This window comes from Gavia stellata, chromosome 23, assembly GCF_030936135.1.
Source record: "Gavia stellata isolate bGavSte3 chromosome 23, bGavSte3.hap2, whole genome shotgun sequence".
NCBI lineage: Eukaryota > Metazoa > Chordata > Aves > Gaviiformes > Gaviidae > Gavia > Gavia stellata.
In genome coordinates this window covers 319,789-333,673 of record NC_082616.1, presented here as the reverse complement: position 1 = coordinate 333,673, position 13,885 = coordinate 319,789, and the positions used below count along the sequence as shown (strand labels likewise).

Below are 13,885 nucleotides of genomic sequence, written 5' to 3'. Positions count from 1 at the left end.
TAGCTCTTTCTAAAGTCTTTACTTTCCCCGAGACACCACTGTGACCATCTGCATATGCCCTGCCGATAGCCCAGGTTCTTAAAAACATGACAAATCTTTGCTGGTTTTGGCCACATGTCCAACACCCATTAGATCATCTTCCTGAGCAAAAAATGTTCAACAGTACGCTGCTGCTGCAACTCTTCACTAAACTCAGTAAGGACGTAAATTTATGGACTGTGCATAACTTATGTCCAGATAAAACACTGACATAGACATGACATTTACCTGAGTCTTACTATTTGGTACATCGGTTGTCCCTGTCTTTCTATAAAAGGTTCTTACCAGATGGGGACATTGAAAACAATCCCGTACTAAATTGAAAACCCAAAATGTTTCCCAGAGATGTTTTTGGTTTGGGGGTGTCGTGCAGGGGTTTTGTGGGTAAGTTAAAGAGGGAAGGTGAGAAACACATCAAGATATAAGAGTATGTTGGTAACAGATATTTGACAGCCTTTTCAGTTGGTTTTTTTTGTTTGTTTGTTTGGGTTTTTTAAGAAATACATGTCAAATGCTCTCTTGCAGTTCAGTATCTTACACTGGGGCTCCTCTGAAATTTCTTAAGCCATAACAGCAAATTATAGCTAGTCTGGTATGTTATTTCCAAAGAAGTTCTTCTGAAGTTTCTTTAGTTGCTAGACACACGCAGTTCACAAAAACTAACTCATTCTTACTAACTTCAAGGACTTCATAGGTAAAATAAGCCTGAAGGCCTAAAATAACCATTTAACTTCATTAATAACTTAAGAGACTCTACAAGCAAGTTGAAAAAACAGGAGAATTCAAAGTATGTTAAAATTCTGTTTAGTGTACTGCTGTAGCACATTTCAGCATAACTCAAAAGAGCTTTTAAACCGGAAGCCAAAGCTGTTGTCTAAAAAGTTGAATACAGACACTAAGCTCATATTTATCAATTGTCGCAACCCAAAATCACTTCTCAAATAGGGCTGTTAATAATTTTCAAATGTAACACAACAAATTCCAATAGACCTGGCCAAGCTATTACCTAAGAAAATATGTTTTCAGTTTCTCCCAATACATCGACATATTGGTGACCTAGCCATTTCGTGCTTTTTAACCAGAAATCCAATGTTCACATGTCTTTTATTTAACTGAAAGGACGTTTCAAACCACAAGCTGCAAGTTAACATCACAACAGACTCTCTACTATCCGTGGTGTATTGCTGATGGCTTGCTGTATCCTGCCTAGACCTTTAAACATGCAAACACTGAAGAGCAAACAAGAAATTATTTTCACATAAGGACAGGTATCTCTGTGAAAGGACACAATTCCTCCAGGATTTGATCAGTGTTTTCACTGCATCCAAAATATTAAAGTAGCATAAGCCTTAGAGTAAGCACCTAAACTTTATTAACCCTTATTCTTGACACTCTCCCCCAATCTGCAAAACTTGCAAAGAAAGCCAGTGCCATGCTTCTGGAATGTGGACGCTGCCCGCCTGAAGCTGTGAGTCAAGCCTCTACCGCAGCTGGAAGCGACAACTCCAGAGAGAAACTGAGCTCACTGAGCAAACAGAGGGCAGCTAAAGCGCATTCTCTGTGCACCACTCAGGTGTCCAAAGGCCGCCAGAAATACCTGATTCAGCTGCAAGATGCCAGTTGTTCGCCCCATCAGCACAGCGTCAGGGCGAGTTACCCCGGCTGCAGCACATCCCCAGGCTCTGTCCGCAGCTCAGAGAACGCACGCAGCACGATTCTCCGAGTCCTACTAAAATACTACCTGTTTTAAAGGCTGACATCAGAGTCTGCTGAGTCCTATGGTTCTTACCCCACTACATAAGTCTCCTTCCCTGTTTTATCTTTACAGTTCCATAGGGAGGCACAGCACGGCTGCTCGTCTCAGCTGAACTGGTAACCCACATCACGAACAGCCAAGTGCTCCAGCAACGGGAACTGACATAAAAAGCCAAAGCAACAGAACTAGACTAGATAATCCCAGACAACAACTTCCAGCGTGAATAAAAGACGTGTGATGAACATACACTTTTGGAACTACACAGTAACATACTGGCCTGTCTTGAATTTTTTTTTTCTCTTTAACATCCATGCATTATATAAACACAACATTTCCGATCATTTCCAGAATTGTAAGAGAAAAAATGGAAGAAAGTAGCAACTTCTTTGCCTTCTTGCCTGCATAGACCTTAAGGATTAAACCATGTAGTAGTTAAAATATTTCCCCACCCTCCCGACATTCAATCTTGAGATGGAACACCAACAGTTACGAGTTAAACAAAGTCTGGACATTTTACTTCCCAGATTACTCTACTCTTGTTCACCAAGACCAGCCGTATTAATAGAACAGCAACTGCAGGCTGATAACCGGTCTGTAGGGCATATGGACTTTGTGAAATCACAACGTAAGCACAGTTCAAGCATAAATTTGGCATACAGTGAAGTCCTAGTCAGAGTCTCCAAGAGAATTTCAGGAAACTTACTCAATTCCTGGATACTAATGCTCACCTATTATTTCACCCTTCCTTCTTTATTTTACTCCCTCTACGCTCTCTCCAGGTGAGTTCTTTTCTGCCTTGCTGGCTTCCTCATTTCTTTTGTTCTATACAGGTTTTTGTGTCACATGGGTTGAAAACATAGTACTATAAGACCAAAATACCCAACTCTCACTGCAATTTTAATCAGCTTTCCTTTAACTGTTCTCCAATTACATTTTTTCCTCTCACACCTTGCTTGTCATGCTTGTTATTTTTTTAGGACAGTGTATTTTGCCCTACACTAAAAGGCAGCAATTATCCCTTCTTTCAATAAGTGGACTCAACTGATTTTGTACAATTGTACCTTAAGCATGAAAATATTTAGTTTCCGTGGCCTATTTCAGTTAAGAAACACTTACCTGGTTCTAGTTTTATTACTTTAATCGCTGCTAGCTCACCCGTGTTGACATTTCGAGCCTAAAAGAAAAAAAGAATATTTAGAGAGCAGAACACAGCAACCAGCTCTGCATTCTCAACTCGACATTTTCTGACAACACAGAGTCAAACAGCAACTGAGATACACAGGGTCTAAAACAGTGGAACCACTTGTTGCGTTGGTTTTTTACGGAAAACAGGAGGAGCCAATAAATTAAAACATCTCGTACATTTATGTTTCATGCAAGGTTAGATTTTTTTTTCCCCAAATACACTATGCATTTACCTTTTATCAGGCTTACAGCATGTATTTTCATTAGATAAGCACCATTATTGAGTTCTGTTATATCCAAAACACTTCTTTAAAATAATCCATGCCTGTGCTTAATGACAGTGAACCAAACAGCAAGAATTCTGTAGCTAGCATGCTTTTCTCCAGTATATGTTTCTAGGAAGCATTCTTCCAACAAAACTTCTCACCCTGGATTTATTTTCTAACAACAAAGCAAGCTATCTCAAAAAAACCCTACTAAGCAGCTAATTTGTGCCGAGATCTGAAGCTTTAAGTATGATCAGGAAACCCTGCGCTGCCACACAACAGTCCTAAATTACGCAGGTCCTCAACCATGCTGTACTTCCGTATTAAATCCATAAACAAACCGACCACTGAGATGCTGACTGCAAAGCAGTTATAGCGTACACGGATCTCACAGCAGAGGAGCAGGGCCCAGGGAGCATCAAGGGCTGCACCCTGCAGTGTACGTGACTGCTTCCGATACTCCAGTGCGATGCTTCATGCTCATTTCACTATGTGCCCCTTGGTCCTTACTCTCCGCCAGCGACAGCACCCTCCCCTTGCTGCAAGGGTGCGAAGAAAACAGGCCGGCAACGAAGGAGTTCGAAGGCATTCCCCCCGTATACACAGCAGTTCTGTGGCCAACTTCAGCAGCAATTACTCAGCAGCTTAATTGCTTTCTGTACGGGGCTCTGTCATGCTAAAACCTATGTCCTACTGAGTAACCAAGGAAGGTAAATTTTTTTAAAAGCCATTAAGAAGCAACATAAATTATTATAATAATGATTTTTCTTCTAGAACTGTTGCATTTGACTACTAACTGAAAACTGGGGAGCCATTTGCCCCGTCCTTTCAGGATTCTTCCGTGCCCCTGCACCCAGCTATGGGGAGAGGGCAGCAAAGCTGCCCCCAGCACCAAAGCAGCAGCTCCTGAAGGATGCTCAGCTACAGCCTCTCAGACTCACCAAATACTGTAAGGTATTGATTCTCAACATGGCAGCTTGAGAGCTGGTTGGGGAATCACAAGTGGAGGGAAAAAAAGCCCCTAAAACTATGAAAAAGAGCCAGCAATAAAGTCTGGAACTAAATGCAGTGTGTACTCCTGTGTCTACAGATCTACCCAGCTCGTTCCCAGCACAGCCGATCTCAAACCTCCCACTGCTCCTTGGTGCGGCAATACTCTTCTGCAAATGCTGGGAGTACTGGCATTGGCAAATAATTTCCAGGCAGGTGCTTATGGATAGATCCTGAGACCAGTGGGAATCCTGGGGGAAGTCAAGGAGTAGTCCAAACTTGATAGACTGTGGAAAGAACAGTTAAAAAACAAATTTTCTCTGGCAGACTTCCCTGTAAGTCACTATTTGCTCACCCTACCGATGGCAGCAGGATCTCCACTCATCACTGTATGGTGCAACAAAGATGCAAAGACATTAAGAAAGCAAAAATAGGGGTTCCTTTTATCTGTACCAGAGAATGAAGGCAACACATGAGAAAGTGGCACCATTGAAGCAGGAGCTAGGATTTTTATTCCTTATTTCTCTTCCCAACACATTCTTTTCATAGCAAGAAACAAACACAGAGGCAAGATATTCATAAATCAAAGGTCAGCATTTTTTAACCTCTAAGATTAACAAGAAAAATTACTGAAGCTTTATCGAAGACCTGAGCCCATCAGGGAGTCTTCGCACTGCTTAAAGACCTGATTTGGGGCAACTTGTACTAGCAAGATAATCAACGAGACACAACTGTAGTGGATACAAGTGAGGAGATCATGAAGTTATGCATCCTGCACGCAGCTGGGATGTGCAAGCCAAACTGGAAAAATTTCACAGGCTTCAGGGACATTGCTAGTCTAGCAAAAAATGTTGGTACTGGGGTTTTTTATTATTATTTTATTTCTATTTAACAACATCATGTCCAGCTGTCAGGAATTTGTTTCTCTGACTATGGCTCCATAGGTCACTGTGCTCTGCAGAGTGCTTCGGCAACTGAAGCCAAGGGAGGAGCGAGGGACAATTTCAGAACAAATCTGATTAAAACATGAGGATACTGGTCACAAAGTCCTATATGGTCGAGATGCCAAAAAACTATCAATATTAGACAGACAAATCTATAGGTGTATCTATAGGTGTATCTGGAGCAGGACATGCAAAATCCCAGCCAAAGGAAGAGAGTCCGAGCAGCAGGCAGCCATGGCAAACCTGCTTTCTCCATGCCTCGCAGCTGATTCAGCCCCCTCCCATCACAAAGGGATTTCTTCTTCAACGTCATGTTCTCAAAAGAAGCCTTCAAAATCATGGGCAGGAAAGAACAAAAATTGTGTCTTTTCACCTTCAGCTTAGGCATTGCTTCCTTTCTTCAACACCAGCAGTAGCGGTACTCCTTGGCCAGCTGGCCATTCTCTGGACCAGTATCAGCCGGGGCTCATAAAAGCCAGAACGGAGGAACAAACTCTGATTTAATGCAGGTCACCAATGCCTTCAGGAACAGCAGGCTACCAATTGCTTAAGGGCATGAACTGTTACTTAAGACAACATGACTTGAAGTTGACAATCTGAGTAAGTTATGACTTTGCCTCCTATTCTGTTTGGATTATTAGCATTGAAGGTGTTGTCACAAGTAAAAAGTTGCCTTTGTTAACGTGAGGATATAAAAAAAGAGATTATTCTGATTGTAGTGACACAAGGGTTCCTTGCAAAGCATAAGGATTAGGTACCCCTGGCAGGTTTTACTAGATCTCATAATTTGAAATCATCAGTTATGAAACAATTCCTTGCCGGAGCTCACATGAATGAGAGATTGAGAAAGACTGAAGTACCGTATGCGTTTTCAACAAGGGTTGGAGCTGGCTCCGACTCTCACTTTGAGGGTGCGTGCCTATGTACCACACAACACCTCAGTATGTTGAGGACACTGCCTTATGCTTCCATTTAGCATAGTCACACTAAAGTTGCCAATTACTTATGGGGTTTGAGTTTAGAGCATAAATAAGTAGTAGGTGGCTGAAGAAAAATTTCAAATAAGTATTTGAGTCGGCAAATGCAACCAAAAATTTCAAAGAGGCTCATGTAAGAAAACACAAGTTCATTTCTTCTTTCACTTGCACCTTAAGTGCTTAAGTCCCAGCCTTTCTGATGATGAGGTAACAGCAAAAGCCAAGAGTTTTTCCTCCCATCCCTGTTTCCATGAGCAGGAGCCTGCAACTAATTCCTTCACACGCAGGTTTCACAAGATGTAGCCCCTGCTTTGCCATCATCACTGACACGTGATCTATCTAGAAATCAAAACCCTTGTACAATTCACCCACCCATTTATACAAGTGAACCATATCAATGGGAATGCATTTCACAGGTCTTCCAGAGGCGAAGATTGCCCTACAATGCCCGCATCTACACACAGTCACTCTACTAAACGTGTACAGCATTTATACAACGTCTGCTCTGGAAAACCATAGAGAGCGCCTCATTCCACCAGCAGCTAAAAGAACGATACTCTTCCAGAGATCTAGATTGCCATATCTGGGGAAGAGTTTAAAAGAATCCACCAACCGCTAAGTCAAGCTGGAGAAGCACTACCTAATTAAACAGAAAATAATTACTGGCGTCTCTGTGACAATAGTAGGATATCAGATCAAAACATTATATAAAAAACTGCCACCCACTAGAAGTAAAAGCTAGAAAAATCCAGGTTTTGTTGTTATTGCATTATACAAAAATTCATTAACCAAAATGCCTCACAACTGGAAGGACCTCATTACTCTGAAATAGAGAAGGAAAGAGCAATGGAGAAGGGCAGTACTCGATGGGCTCTACTGGGAAACACCAGCCGAGCAAGAGATGGGCATGGTGTGTGTCTGAAAAGAAGAGGAGGCAAAAGAAGAAAAGGAGGAGGAAGGCTAGTATTTAGCACTGCCCCTAATATATGCCACAACAGCAGACTCATGAGAAGGAGAGGTCTGTGCAGCTGAACCAGTACAGACGTAAAATCCAAGGTCCAAGGAGGTAAATCTCTTGCCAAGTTTATATTTGTCCTTCACATGGAAGCTGGTAATATAAAGCATATAATGCTGCAACAAGAGCTAGGCCAAAAAGCAAAGTCTAAGACAGTAACAACAGAGCGCTTCTGATTTTGACTACTTCCTATGTGAAGAGTTGAACAAAATGCAGACAAGTGATTTCTAAACAAGTTGCTGCTTCACGGGATAAGTGGTTCCAGGGCACAGACAGGCTTCCTGACCCGGATTTGCTCCGCTCTTCAGGAAAACGCTTCCCAACCCAAACGGCCCCCAACCCCCTTGCTTCCAGCCCTACAGTCCTCCCCTTCAGCCTCTCTCAAAGCCACACGACTCCCCCAGGAGCTGATTCAGTTCTCCAAGCCAGCATAAACCCCTTTCTTGGTTAGTTTTCTGCCAGGTTAGCTAACCACGCCAGCCCAGGCATCATGCTGAGCGCCGGAGCTAACGCGAGGCAAGTGGGCAAGACAGCCAGAAGCAGGGGAGGGAATCGCCCCTCTCAGGCAACAGTGAGCTGTTACATCAGTTCAGCCCTTCCTACAAAGTCACAGCTGTAATTAACAGCAATTGAACTGCTAAGAATTATGCTAAAAATAATTAGGTTCCACATTCTGGTAGGAGGCGTGATACCAAAACGCGATAGAGCTACAAGTTTAGAAAGCAATGCTTTGATAAAGGTGATGTTAAACAAAAAGATCTGAAATGAAGGCAAACAAAAATCCCTAGGCAAGGCATGGATTATTGGTTAAGAAAACCACAGTCACAGAAATTAAACCCGGTAGTACTTAACTCAGCTCAGTAAAAACAGCATGGCAAAACATCCACCCCTCTCTGTCTGCCTGACAAGTTTTAAAAGACAACTAAAGCTGAAAGAGCGCACCTTCAAAACACAGACATTTATTCCTAGCAAAGTCAAAAGGAGCTTCAACAGCTGTAAGGTCTATCAAGAAGAAGGAAGACTGAAGTGCCTACCAAAAAGCACACAACTAAAAGGCACAGTTTCAGTATTTCAGAAGCAGCAAAGCTGTAGAAGAATTGATGCCTGGGATCACCCCAGGAAAAAGGAGCAAGGGCACGCACGTGGAGAGAAGAGATTCGCGCTTAGGACCCTGCAAAATAGGAGACTCCTCAGGTTCATCTGCTCTGGACACATTCTCTTCCAGCAACACACAGGAGCGCTATCAGAAACCAGACACTCCGAAACACAGTTGACAGCAGAAAGGAGGAACAGTCACCAGGTGTTCCCCGGAGACACCCACAGAATCAGAGAGTTTCAGCGTGAGGCAGCTGAGCTGGTAGATCCATGACTTCCCTCACCAAAACCAACACCCATGCCAAAGGGCTGGGGAGCAGAAAATCAGGGGTTTTCTTTATGAAAATGAGACCTCAAGCAAAGCGCGCACCCTGCGGAGTTCTGTGTCTTCATCTGTTAACTGGCTGAAGCCATAAATGACAGAAAGAACTGAAATAAGGCAGGCGTGGTATAACAGATACCTTTGCAGGAATGATAATCTCACTAATTACCACAACTATTTAAATTTCAGTAAAGAGGAAAGTAAAAGAAGGGCCTTTCTTTTAGGAAGATGCTGAAAGTCTTTGGAAGGGTCCACTCACGCTAGATGAATGACCTGTGAGATGGCAAATGAGGTTCAACCTTTGTTAAACCAAAGCAATGATTTTTTCCCCCCCCCAAGGTAGGCTGTGATATAAACTAATCATATGAGCAAAAGAAATGGACCTACAATTGCCTCCGAATATACTTGAAATGTATGTGCAGTTACTACCAAAACCAACGGTATTATGATGGGGGCAAACAGGGAAATTACAGTGTTCTAATTAATAATAATACTGTTATTAATGATTATTAACAGATATTAGTAATAATCTGTCAGAATATCACATGTAGCACTTGTAACCCAAACCCTAAAAGAATGGCATAAATTATAGAGGGCCTGGGACTAGGGACGATTAGAATGGCAATTTCATACCAAGAGACAGAAAAGTCTTTCTAAATGAGAGAGGGAGTAAACACAGAGCAAACAAAATTAAGCACCCACCTCATTTAACTCTAGGACTATTTCCTGAAACTGGGCAGGCCAGGACAGTGTCTCTTCTTCACAGTCAAAGAAAAGAAACTCCTCTTTTACACTTTGCTGACCACCCTACACAATTAAATTCTCTGCAGCAGTGAAATACAGAAACACAAAAGACAGAAATTACTCGTACAACAGCAGAACTAGTTCTCACCCTTTCTAGCGGGTGTCATTTTGGATGAGAATATTTGACAGAAACAGAAGGTGAAATTCAAGAACTTTCCTGACACATAACTGCAATCAGAAAAGCAATTTTGCAATCAGTCTCTAAACTGGACTTTAGATGAAGCTAAATTACTTGACAAGTAAGTTTACTGAGACACAGAAAACAAAACTGTGCAAATGGAAATGTGACACCCAACACTCAAGAATACTCAACTCCAAAAAACCACTATCAGCAGATTGTCTGTCTGTGTTTTGTTACAGATACATCAATCATCTTACCAAGTAGCAACTCCATTTCACCATTAACTTTAGCAGTCTTGAGAGGAGACATCTCTGGACAAGGGAACAGATTTTGAGTCCTATGTTTTATTTAAACTTCTAATGAGAACTTTGGAATATTAATGTTTCAGCTATCCATCTATCGTGGCAATGTAACTTCACTGAAAAAAAGTTTTAAAAACCCCAACACCACCTCTCCTTCAGACCCTCACCGAGAACAGTGTTATGTCCAGTGTTTATGTCCCCAGGATACATTAAAAAACAAGGAACTCAGATGAAGCCTCACCTCCTACAACAAACTTCCACTGGTGTTGGTTAGAAGAGACACATTATTGTTGATGGTGCATATCTGATGGAGAGCTAATGGCATAGACAAGTTACCCGTTACCTTTCTTGTCATGAATTCATCATCGTCTTCTCCAAGGCCTCTTTGGAAGCTGAACTTGGGTGGGAGGGCAGATAATGATAAAAATACTGGTTTAAGCCAAAAATGCGTACGTGTGGTGCACTAGCGCCTTCCCAGGTACCAGCTAAACAGCAGGACTCACAGCAGCAGGATCGTCTCAATCTGACCCATATTCGCATTCCCTTCAAGTCTCCGTAGTTCAGTCCACACCACGGGCTCTTACTTCAAATTCAAAAATCTTCAGAGTAGAGACTCCGCCTTTTTTTTTTTTTAATATATATTATTTTTTTTAAAACAAATCAAACATTCAAGCCATGCCCTGTTGTAGCTCAGTTCAACTAAAACCGAGCAAGGAAGTAGATGCCAGTCTGCTCTGCCTTCGGCTCCTGAACACTTTGCCAGGAAATGAGGTTACAGAAAGGTCAGCATTTAGCAAGAATGCCAACATAACATGATTGTCATCTTATTAAGGCAATAATCCCTACCTACTAACAGCAGAAACACCTCCCTACATGGCTCTCCCTGCTAAGGGGGGAAACACACAATTTACAAAGAATAGTTTGAAGCTGCCTGAGTACATCCAGTGCTTGGATCCACTCTGCTGAAATCCCACCACTGACGAGCACCGTCGTCACACGGCTAATCTCAACTTCACACAATTATTTCATCAACCACAAAGTTCACCTACAGACGACAGGATGAAGCAAATGAAAGAGGCTTTATGAAACCCCTCACAATTTTAAGATAAAGCCCTAGTAAGCTCACGTGTGGATGACACAGGACTATATTACTTCCTCTTTCTCACATTAGAAGTAACCAGCTTTCATCATTATTTTTGGGCTATTTTCATGCTCCACTTTGAAGGTGCCTTGGGCAAGACCTTGCCTCAAAATGAAACAGGCAATAATCCATCCAGAAGAAAAGCACGTCTCATTTTCCCCACTGTCCACAACCTAATCAGAAAGCACTTACCTCTCACCTAGAAGAAATAAATAATTATAACACCAGCCTAGTGTATCCTGGTCCTGATATATCACCTTCTATCTCAGCTGTCACAGGCAGATTTGTAAACATAAAAAAATCCACTCTGAAGGAGGAGAGAACTTCTGTGCCTCAAACAAAAAAAGTCACAAGCAGTGCCAAACACTGGCCAGTCACAGAACACCGAACTGAAGGCTACTGCAATGTAAGTATGACAATCATCAGGAAAACCTTGACGAATCTAAAGAAACTTCACAGGTTTCAGATGCATAGTAGTATTGCAAATGTAAATATTCCCTCTGTGGTTGCAGGTAACATCCTTAAAATTAGACCGTAAACACGGATGACTTGGCCTAATTCACATCCATCAAAATCATATACAGAGCACTGAAAAAATCTGATTGATAAGATATCACAGAGTCACTATGCCAGTTAAAAACTGCAACAGAAATAGAGCCAAGCACATCAAGATAACAGTTTGCAGAAAAACAAAAAGCCAGAGCATAAAGCAAGTAGATTCGGATAATTAAAACATCAGCATAGTACACAAATACTCAAAGAAAGCTGGCAAGGTGGGGAGAACAACACAAAAAACCCTTTCAATCAATAAAGCAGGGAGTTAGCACACTAAGAGCACAGTAACAAGAGGCTTTAGGTCTTGAAACTTTCATAACATTTAAGCAAGCTGAGATTAAACCAAAATCGCCCCAACCCAAACAAGACTTCATCCTAGGTACATTCACTCAGAGTCAAAGGCAGCACCACCGCCAGTTCTGCGCACCTCAAATTGTGGAACGGTTCTAAATCTTTCCCTGCAGTCCTGCCTACCAATACAAGTTTTCTTAAACACACACACGCCCACGCTGTGATGACAAAAACAGACCAGAAGACACTCAGAAAGCAGATGGTTAAAGTGATGCTTCCAACAGGCTGCTCAGGACAAACTTCAGTTCTCCCCTCTGCTCCGCAGGTAACAACCAGTGTCATCCTACCTGGGGGACAGGCTGCTGCATCCCCTCAGGCAAGAGTTCAGCTGGATACACGAACAACAATATAGGCTAAGAGTAGAGAAAAATATCAAAATACGCTCTAAAGCCCCAAAAGCCAAACTTCTGTTCGGCTGCTGTTATTTTAGCTGGGCTTTTCCTACGTTTCTGAAGTTAGGACAGGATCGTGAAAGACTGATCCTACCGACACCTTTCCTGACTCCCCAGTTTGCCCTCCGACCGCTCAGCCTGACGTTTTACAGAGACACAAGCACAAACCACCGGTGTTTCCACCCAAGACAGCGAGAAGAGCAGCAGCCGGGATGAAGAGCCCTGCTCGCCTTCAGGCAACACGATTTCAAGTGACATTTGCGCTGGAAACCAGCGAGCGCTTCCCGCACCCCCCCCCCCCCCCAGCCCCCGGCTCGGCCTGGAGGGCAGCCGGCCCCCGGCTCTGCCCGTGAAACAGACGCCAGAACCGGCTCCCGGGGCGGCTCCGCGGCCACAGGAAGCCGGGAGAGCGCCGTGGTCCCGCACCGGCAGCGGGGCCCGGCTGCACCCAAGCGCCGAGGTGGCCCCCGGGGGTCGTTCCCTCGCACAGGCCGGCCAAGCCGGGGACGGGGCCAGGCCGGCGGCAGGGCCGCTCCGGAGGGGAACCGGGGCAGGCGGGCCGGGCGCCCAGCCACCCCCACCAGGACTGGGGCCGGTGCGACGGGGCAGACCCCGCTCGAGGGGGACGGGGGACGAGGGACGACCTCGCTGCCCGCAACGGCGGGAGCCCCCTCAGGGCTGGGGGGGGGGGGGGGCGTCGCTTGGCAACGGAAGCCCCCCTCAGATTTCGGAAGGGGGGCCGAGCCGGTTGCTTGGCAACGGAACCTACCACCGTGGGAGGCGGGGGGAGACGACACCCCCCCCCCCGGTGCTGCGCCCACCTTGTAGACGTCGCCGTAGGTACCGCTGCCGATGCGCTGGATGAGCTCGAAGTCCTCCTGGGGGTTGCGCCGGGACAGGTCACACACCCGCCCGCCGCCACCGCTCATGGTGCCGGGGGAGGCCCCGCTCAGCCGCGGCCCCCCGGGCCGGCGGAGGGGGAGGGCGAAGAGAGGGGGAGAAAACGCGACACCGCAGCGCTCACCGCCTCCCCCCTGCCCGCCCCGGCAACATGGCGCCGCGCCACCGCGCAGGCGCAAGGGGGCGCCGCCCGCCCCGCTCCCCCGCGGCCACACTTGCGCCTGCGCGGGCCGGCGGCGGGCCGGGCGACCCTTCCTGCGCATGCGCCCGCCGCGCTGCTCTGCACCGCCCCGCCCCGCCCTGCGCGAGGCCCGGCGGGGTGAGGGGGGTGGGCCGCGCCCCGTTCCCCCGCCCCGTTCCCCCGCCCCGTTCCCCCGCCCCGCCGCACGTTGCTCCGCCCCGGGGTCCCCGCGCCCGGCCCCGCTCCCCTCCCTCCGCCTCCGCCGCGCGGAGCCGGCGTGTGGGGGGGGCTGCCGGCGGCGGTGCTCGGCGCCCGACGCTGCCACGACACCGACCGCTCCCGGTCCCCCGGCGGCCGCCCCCCCCCCCTCCCCGAGCCCACGCGTGCAGCTGAGGTCCCGCGAGTTCCGCAGCCCCCGTGCACGCACTGGGGAGCCCTGCAGCACCCGCAGCCCAAGGACCCCCCGTGCTGTCCCCGTGCACCGGGGACACCCCCCCCCCCCCGGTGCCCATCCCCCGTCTCTGGCTCGGGACAGGGCGCTTCCCCGCA

At 46.0% G+C, this 13,885-nt stretch overlaps 1 protein-coding gene across 4 annotated transcripts in view; it reads right to left on the bottom strand.

Annotated features, from left to right (window-relative positions):
* The window catches only part of MAP4K3 (mitogen-activated protein kinase kinase kinase kinase 3), a 90,146-nt gene extending 76,961 nt beyond the window's left edge, over positions 1-13,185 (bottom strand). For all 4 annotated transcript variants that reach the window (XM_059828415.1, XM_059828416.1, XM_059828417.1 and 1 more), the window contains exons 1-2: positions 13,077-13,185; positions 2,912-2,969 (exon numbers count right to left, since the gene is read on the bottom strand). In XM_059828415.1, coding sequence (XP_059684398.1) covers positions 2,912-2,969; positions 13,077-13,184 — 166 coding nt within the window. In that variant the 5' untranslated portion in view covers position 13,185. The remainder of the gene's footprint in view (positions 1-2,911; positions 2,970-13,076) is intronic.
* Positions 13,186-13,885: the final 700 nt, after the last annotated feature.